At 31.5% G+C, this 9,585-nt stretch overlaps 1 protein-coding gene across 2 annotated transcripts in view; it reads left to right on the forward strand.

Annotated features, from left to right (window-relative positions):
* LOC127943263 (protein FAM163A-like) overlaps positions 1-9,585 on the forward strand; it is a 10,648-nt gene continuing 1,063 nt past the window's right edge. Inside the window, exons 1-3 of one of the 2 annotated variants that reach the window (XM_052539595.1) lie at positions 1-295; positions 7,532-7,646; positions 8,846-9,585. The exon at positions 8,846-9,585 is cut by the window's right edge and continues 1,063 nt beyond it. In XM_052539595.1, the coding sequence (XP_052395555.1) occupies positions 7,554-7,646; positions 8,846-9,205 (453 nt within the window). In that variant the 5' untranslated portion in view covers positions 1-295; positions 7,532-7,553 and the 3' untranslated portion in view covers positions 9,206-9,585. Of the gene's footprint in view, positions 296-7,263; positions 7,647-8,845 lie in introns of those variants that run through there. The other variant, XM_052539594.1, reaches the window with a different exon arrangement.

Consider the following 9,585-nt stretch of genomic DNA (forward strand, 5'->3'; position numbering starts at 1 on the left):
GACGTATGATAGTCTCTGACCTTTAGAGTAAAGTATTCATCTTCTGACGCTTCATCTGAGCGCGCGCGCGTCTCCTCCAGTCTCTCCGCGCGCAGGGAGTGACAGATAACTCCTCCTTTCGCCAACGTATTTCTGTTCTTGCGTGGGCATTACAGCAATCCTGGGACATCCTGACAGAATCCAGGTGTGGAGAACAAGTTTTTAGCCCCATTTTGTGGAAATAACCGGGTGAGAGATGGTGTGATCGAGCGCTCGTCTTCAGATCTCTCTCCAAACATACAGACGTTCACTGAAGGTACGACTGGATTCCTCTTTTCACATGCTCTTCATCTGTGTTGTTCTAGAAAATTAGATTTGGAGGGATCTAAAACCGATTCATTTCCTTATCCAAATGTGGTATTGTAATGATGACCATATTGATTTTTGTACACATCTATGTTATTTTTACATTGTTAAAAAAGTCCAAATGTAATGCATTCAATGTTTGTTATTCTAAACTCTAGAGCTAGAAGTTAGATATTTTTATACAAAACAGTCACATTTAGTCATGAATCTGCTATTTAATAAAGGTTATGTGGTTGTTATTATTATTATTATTATTATTATTATTATTTTTGACATCACGTTGGAGAATGTGGTAAGATTGTGTGTATATTTATGTATTTAAAAGATATTTGCCGAATAAAAAACGTTCTCAAGCAGGTAACCATGGCAATAGGTAATAATTACGACAATATACTAATATTAAATGATACGAAATACCAGTTTGCAATATCAAGAGCTGTTTTTTACAGCAAAGAGCATCTGAAAGGGAATCAGTGTTGCCAAGTCCACAGTTTTACTTGCAATGCTCAACTTGAGATCACTTATCATAATAATCAATAAATATTCGAAGATGCCACAAACCTGCCCAGCCAATATCTGTTAAAACCCACCGTGATTTAAAGGGGTCATATGATGTTTCTAAAAAAAAATACATTATTTTGTGTATTTGCTGTAATGAAATGTGTTTATGTGGTTTAAGGTTAAAAAACACATTATTTTCCACATGCTGTACATTATTGTTTCGCCATGCTGAAACACACAAAGCTCATCAGTATGTAAAGGTGTGCTCTGATTGGCCAGCTATCCAGTGCTTTGTGATTGGCCGAATGCCTCAAGTGTGTGATGGAAATGTTACATTCCTTGCCATACGGTGATACGTGTCCCAGTCAGAACACTGGCGCGACGAGACAAAACCAATAAAACCCATTACAAACGAGCCATTTGTTGCATCGAGTGGGGACATAATTACGGATTATAATGACCTATAATATGTTTTTACATATTGCATTGCATCGCGTCGCGTAAACATAAGCGCGAGGTCTGGAATTGAGAACTGTTGCTCAAAAATCACGTTTGAATCATCAATAGCAAATCCTTTACATATAAAAATTTGGGTTGAATTGTTCTGGAACAGTGTTGTAAATACGACTTAATCACTGATTTCTAGTCGTGTCCTCTTTTGGAAGACCAAACAAAGTATTTTTGCTTTCACGATGAAACGTTATGCATTTTGCAAATCTTCCCACATTGTGATGTAGACATGTGGGGGCGTGTCTAAACGAGGCGTTTTAGTGGGGTGTGGACAAGTCTTAACTTTTATAAAGAATATTTCTTAGGGATTGAGACTTAAGTGTTTGCAACTTTATAGACTTTTCTTTATGCACCAGGAGCTTGTAACACTCCAAAGAGAAAGGAAAACTTGAAATATGACCCCTTTATATTCCCAAAGAAATGGGATAAACTTTCACAGGTAAAATTGCGAGAGGGGGCGTAACCATAGATATGTAAGGATTGTGACATCTTTAAATATTCATTGATTATTTTGGTAATTGGTGAATTGGTTTGAAGTTGACCCTTCCAATATGGCAGACGGCTTTTGTATAGCGGCCCATAGAAACAGTTGCTAATGAGGTGTATACATATCTAAGGTTGACGGGGTAGTTTTTTAAGTCCGTAGGTGAAGCGAATCACTGATGTTTGAGGAATTTTGAGCCAATTCCACCCAGAACATAATTAGGCTAGTTTTAGCCGTATAGTTTTGGGAAGTAGTTGAACTGGTTTTATTACGTAGACCTGGCAACCTTAAAGCGAATAAGACTGGAAGACCATTCAAGTTACAAATATCCACAAACCAGCTTTTATGTTAAAAATAAGGTGGATAGGCACATTTGTCAAAAATAGAATACAAAGTTAACTTATTTTTCAACAGCCATTAGGAAATGAAAAGGTCTGATAGTACCTTTTAGGTGAAAGTGATGGTTGATTGGAATGTTGTTCATACATCTAACCCCGTCCTTAAACTTAACTCAAAAACCCTAAACCTAAATTTAACCGAAATCTGATAGAAATGTTATACCTGGATCATCTCGGATGGAATGAAGTTGGGTTTCCTCCCTATGTAGATCTCTGTGCTATTTTGTTTTACGATTACATGTCACATGATTTAAATGAATGTACATCCCTCTTTGCACTAATCTCAGAGGAGACATTTTCTAACAGATGCTGATTGCATCTTGGCTTCGAGGCCCAGCAAAATGCAAATGCATTCTGTGAGGAGAACCAGAGGAATAAGAACCTTTCCAGAGGTTGTCTAACTCAACACCTGAACACAACTTTTTTTTTTTACTTATTTAAAATATAATAATAATAGTAATATGTTACTAAGAAAGTGAGGGATTTGTATTCTGTTCTCTGAGTTACAAGTGTTGTAACAAGATATCAGTCTTCAGAAGGTCATTGCTCTGGCATCAAACACTAGGAGCTGGTTTATGGGCCCCAGGGGCTGGAAATTGGTTAATGCAGTGAGCTGCTTCCCAGCCCTCTGTAGTAGAAATGAATTAAAGCCAGTTCAGAGCAGAGCCAGCCAACAACTAATGTGGAGAGCCAGAGATTATACCACCAAATGACTAACTTTAAGATATTTTAGGACAGTATTGTCAGTAAAATGTACTATTTTCTTCATTTGCAGCTGTGTGTATTTTTTCATTCATATATATATATATATATATATATATATATATATATATATATATATATATATATATATATATATATATATATATATATATATATAATATTATTCTTAATTGTTAGTCATTCAAATAATTATAATAATGATTCATTATTGAAATATAAATATATATATAATTTTTTTGAAAATTATAGATTAAAGTATTATCATGTTATAATAATATTGTATTATTATTCTTTATAATATTAATATACAGTCTGTAAATTTGTTACAATGTTATCAAATAGACCAAAATTCCACAGTTTTATTGATCGGTTTAGTTTAGTTTAGTTTTTATTATTATTATTATTATTATTATTAATTTGAATAATCTATAATTATTATTAATGGTTGAAATATAAATATGAATAATAAATCGAGTTTTAATATTATTCTTATTTGTATATTAGATTTATATAAAGACATTTTTATTATATAATGTTAATGCAATTTTATAGATTGGTTCAGTTATATAATATATATAATAATACTAATATATATATATATATATATATATATATATATATATATATATAAATCTATTTGAAAATGAAAATGTTTGTTATTAACAACAAAACACATATCAATTATTTCTTACGTTTTTATCATGCAGGGATGAAACCACACAAATGTGGGTTTGATACAGTAATTTTTAAAAATAAAAATACATTTTCCACCTTATATTTAGCGTAATATCAAATTTTACATAAATATACACAACCTGTGACAAATGGCCAAATGTGACATTTAAAAAATATATTTGTCTTTATAACTACATATGTTTAATCATTATATAGTTGATTCATGATTAAATGAATGTGCTGTGATTAAATAAAAAAGATGAAAAAAGATGAAAAATATGAATGCATAAATCAAATCTCAATGCATATTATGTTGATGTTTGGTTTGTTGGTGTGTGAAATGAAATCCGCTTCTAAAGAGCACTGCCCATTATAAAATGCTGAATAAGAGGTCATAGTTTGAAGCTGCTCTCTAATACAGTTGGGATTGACCTTGGAATGGCATTTAAAACCTCTATAAATCCTGCAGTCGCTGGCCCATGAGCCCTCAGGCTACAAGCAGAGGCATGATGGGATTGTGGAGGATGTATGGGCTAATACAGTATGTGTTCTGACTGTTGAACATGGATCTGAGTGGAAGAACAGAATACAGATTATTACATTAGAAGTGCATTTAAACATGCCACAACTGTCATGCAGAACTGAGCAGATGTGCGATGTGTCCATGCACAAGATAATCCAGATGTCTTTATCATAGACCGTTGAGTTTAAGCTCTCTAATAGTGATTCCATTGTTTCACATACACATGTACATTTGCAGAGGTGGATAGCCTGCTGGAAATGATGGTAACAGGGTTACATTCTTTAATTTCATTTCTTCTTAGTCTGGGAATCTCATTTAGCTCCATGTCGGCATAGTGAACCGAGAGATACATAGTCGTAAATCAAAAGACGATTGGAGGAAAAAACATACATTTATTGGATGTAGCTTATCTGTAAATTTGAACAGTGTTATTTTATTATTATTTATGTACAACTTTAATATACTAGCTATAGTTTTTATTAATATTTTGAATAAGCTTTTATGTTTTTTTTTTTTATTCAGTTATTTAGTTAATAAAATACAGCCAATTTTACTGCTTAGGGTTCATTTATTATTTATTTAATTTTTAGTTTAATTTATTTACATTGTAAATAAGTATTTATTTTATATTTTCAGTTTTCATTTTAGCTTCATTTTTAATCATATTTTTTATTTTTGTATAATATATAAATATCCATTATATATATATATATATATATATATATATATATATATATATATATATATATATATATATAAATATATATATATATGTGTGTGTGTGTGTGTGTACTATTTAGTTTTAGTTTCGTTTTATTTTTCAGTTATTACTATTTCTTATTTCCACTTTTACTTATTTGCCTTATATGTTTTTCCCAGTTTCTGTATTTGTAGTTCTCGTTTTAATTTAATTTAAGTCATTGAATTTTGTAATGTGTTTTTCCCCCATCATTTCTATTTATTACATTTCAACTTGGTTTTATATTACTATTTAAATTTTTTACATTTCAGTTTTAATTGTTTTAGTTGAATTCCAGTTATTAAGTAATTTTAGTGCTTAGACTCGACTATTTCAGTTAGCTTCCAAGACAACATTTCTAATTTTAGTTTACTTTGTTTTTCATTTAATATTATGTATTATTTTTGTTTTAGTATTATTTATTTTAGTCTACTATAGTTTTTTATTTATATTTTAAGTTAGTAGATATTTTTATATTATATATGTATATATATATAAAATATATAAAGTATATATTTAAATTTTTGTTTAATTTTTAATCATTAAATATTTTGTTTTTTATTTGTTATTTGTATTTTTTACATACTGTTATTTAGAATTTCTCTATTTTTATTTTAGTTTCAGTTCAGTTTATTATTATTATTATTATTATTATTATTATTATTATTATTATTTATTACCAATTTTACTTATCTGTCATTTAATTCCAAGTTATTTTTTGTCTTTATTTAGATTTTAGTTGAATTCTTACTGATTTCATTTTAAGTGAATTTATTTCATTTTATTTATTTATTTTCAGTTATAATTTTAGTGCTTCAACTTTTCATTTAGTTTGTTTTCCTCTAATTGTTTATATTTTATTTTATTGTCAATAATGCAGTGATTCACAAAGTACCATTTAAGATGCTTTCAAAGCAAGCAGCTTTCTGTTGGTTAGCGTGGCAAATTTGCTTGAAAAGCTTGAACCTGCTGTGAAATCTGCTTGGGGAAATGTGTCGCTCTTGAGTGAAATTCCCAATCGCTTGGATTGCCATTGAAATGACTGGATTTTGACTTTAGAATTTTGCATAGCAGTGGTAAATATGAGCAGCAGTTATATTTAAAAATGTTCTTGAAAACTAATGACAAGAAATATCCATCCACATGCTTGTGAAGTAACAGCATTTTAGTTGCTGAGTATTTAGTTGAGTTTTTTTGTTTCTTGTTCTTTTTGAAATTTGACAATTTGTCAATATATGTACTTTTATTACATGGAAAAGAGCAGCATGAACATTCTTCAAAATATCTCCTTTTGTCCTCCACTGAAGAAGGAAAGTCTAACAGGTTTGAAACAACATGAAGGTTAACAATGATGAACAGAACTGAATCTTTGAGACATTTTTGACAGCACTGAATAAGATTTAGACAGGAGATTATTTACAGTATTTATAGAATTTAATTGGAGGATGTTTTTAAATGTCATTTTATTTCATTTTTAATTATGTATTTTTTATTTGGGATTTTGCTTTATTTTGAGATATCTGATTAAAAAAATATATATTAGTAAAATCTTTATTTTTCCATTAAATAATATTGCAGTGTATATTATTGCATTGGGTTGTGCTCATTGCATTCTGGGAAACAGCACCACGTACTTGCATCTCGAAGCGTAATTCTGGAGAGAATTCATATGCTGGCACTTTTCACTTGATATAAAAAATGTATACCCATCCTTATAAAAAAAAAACTTTTATATTATCTTTCATATTTCAGATTACTAATATGAAAAATGACACAAACTGCAGCTTTTCTGCCAACGTTTTTTAACATTCATCCGTGACTTTTCCAGATTAATTGCACTACTAAACTGTCAAGCTACATTTCATTTTAAGCACTTTATAGATTCCTGTAAAACAGCGTATAATAATTCATAAAGTGCTCATTAATAGTTTAGTATCATCTCAGGTGGGTCTGAATACAGATGCATGTGTCAGCGTCCAGCCTGCATCCCGTCTGCTCCGGTTCATGTGTGTGAGTGGAGTTGCTAAAAGATGCATCACATGTTGGTCTTCTAGGAATGTTCTGTGCTGGATTTAGTTCCCAACCCCAGCATCAACTTAGCTTGTGCTTTTTGCATTAGGCAGCTAAAACTTTTTTACTGGAAAGATCTTGTTTTACATTAATTTATAGGTGCTTTTATCCAAAGTGGTGTATAAATGAAGGACATTAAAAGCAATTAATATAAAGCAGGTGTGTGTGTCTCTCTGTTTGTCAGTTCTCTGTGAGGCTTCATTTCTCTCCTCAGACTGGATGATTGCATTTCATCAGTGCTTCTTCTTAATCAGATCTGCAGTGCTGGTCAAACTCAATCGGGCAGGGCAGCTTGACCCGACACTTCCTCTGTCAGCACGTGCTGAATCAAACTAGATGAACACTGACGACGCATCTGTCTGAACTAACGTGACTCTTCTTCATACGTTAGATTTATGCATGTTTTTTTTGTGTGTGTGTGTGTTGTGGTTTTGCAGTGCCATCTAGTGGACATTGTGACATTGCACCCGAAGTATTGGAGCTCAAAAAAGTGTTCGTTTGGCATGCTCCCCGGACACCTGTACTACTGGTCTGACAGTCAGTCTGTGTGTGTTCACGTCTAGAGTTTCATGGAGATCAGGTCGGATGACAGCTGGAACTGTGGTTATAACCGGAGGGATTCTCGCGACGGTGATACTCCTGTGTATCATTGTCGTGCTCTGTTACTGTCGACTTCAGGTGAGCGCGCGCTTCATAACTTAAAGGGGTACTCCACATCAAAATGAAAATCTTCTCATTAATCACTTAGCCCCATGTTGCTCCAAACCTGTAAAAGCTTTGTTCGTCTTCGGAACACAATTTGAGATGTTTTTGGACAAAAACCGGGAGGCTTGTGACTGTCCCATAGACTGGCAAGTAAATTACACTGTCAAGGTCCAGAAAAGTATGAAAAGCATCATCAGAATACTCCATCTGCCATCAGTGCTTCAACCGAATTGTTGAATATAGTCTTTTTTGTTTTTTTGAGTCCAAAAAGTATTCTCGTAATTTCAGTAATTTTTTTTTGACATTGTTATTTAAATGTAGCATTTATGAATTTGGAATGACATGGGGGTAAGTGATTAATGACAAAATTCTCATTTTGGGGTGGAGTATCCGTTTAAAGCTAAAAAATAATGATAGACATTTTCCTCCGTGCATTGAATTTTGTGAAAAAAAAAAACAAAAAAAAAACAGATAGATTTGGGTGATTTTTCATGAATCAAGTTTTTATTTTATTTATAAGTTTTTATTTATTTTTTATTTATAATGATAGCAATAGTGAAACAGGAAGGTGTAGTTTTTTTTTAAGTTAATTAAATATTATATATATATATATATATATATATATATATATATATATTACTATTTTTTAATTATACATTTGAATTATTTTTATTTTATTTATAAACTAAATAAAATAACACTTTAATATATTATTTATTATTATTTTTGATATATTTTAATTATTTTTATTTATACATTTTAATACCTTATTAATATTTATAATGATAACAATAGTACAACAGTATGATAAAGATTTTGATCAACTTAATTGCTTTTTATTTTTATTTACAACATTAACAGTTGTGGATTTTTTTATTTAATTAAATTTTATATTTTTTTTTGGTATTTTTTTTGATAGCTGTAAATGAAGTCAGTGAGTTTTTTTCATTAATAAACACTTTATTTAATTCGATTTTATTTATTATGATAGATTTGTTAAAAATAAATTATATTTTTCTTTTGGTTTTGGTGACCTTGTATGAAAAAGTTAGTGCTCCTGTAATTAAAAAACAACGACAACAAAAATAATTTTTCATTCATTCATTTCTCCAGTGATGTCCTATGGAATTCCTATCTGTCTTACTGACTGACTAGCCTTGTTTTTCTTCTAGTATTATTGCTGTAAGAAGAATGGATCTGATCCAGATGCTGTTTGCTCACAGCCCCAGTTTGCCTGCAATGCATGCAGCACATCTAGGTTGGATGGGGTCGCCTCTAACCCGCTCTCCCTGTCACCGGAGCCCACACCACCACAGAGCTTCTGCCCCACCTGCTCCCCATACAGCTCTCCATTTTACATCAGCACCATGGACGAAACGCAGAACGGGGCCGAACGGATCACTTATATGCCGTCCCAGTATGAAAACCCGTGCCTGTCTCTCACCCTTCCTTCTTTGCACAGCGCATCGCTGAGCTCTCGAAGCCATCCGGACCTCTACTGCAACACACGTGCCATAAGCACTGATGTCTGATCAGTGCCGTCCACCGAAATCACCCCTAATGTTTCTTCTGTGTACAAAACAGAGTGAATGGGGACAGAAAGTACTCCGTTTTTACATTGTATCTGTCTAGCAGTAAATTGAAATCAATAATGTTTTGTAGAAAATGACATAAATTGGTTCTTCCTGAGTTAAATTGACTTTAAAAGGATTAATCTGTATTTTTGTCTTGTTTTTAAAACTAAACATACTTAAAATAAGATTAATGCACTTGAGAAGCAAAGTTGTGCAAGATAAGGCTTTTTTATATTTTGAATTAGTTTTTTTATGTTTAATTTTTTCTGTTATTTTAGTAGACTTAATTTAGCTAGAAGTTAGATTTGTGCTAAATCAAGAAAAAAAATCGGGCCTTT

Source organism: Carassius gibelio, chromosome A22, assembly GCF_023724105.1.
Source record: "Carassius gibelio isolate Cgi1373 ecotype wild population from Czech Republic chromosome A22, carGib1.2-hapl.c, whole genome shotgun sequence".
Taxonomy (NCBI): Eukaryota; Metazoa; Chordata; class Actinopteri; order Cypriniformes; family Cyprinidae; genus Carassius; species Carassius gibelio.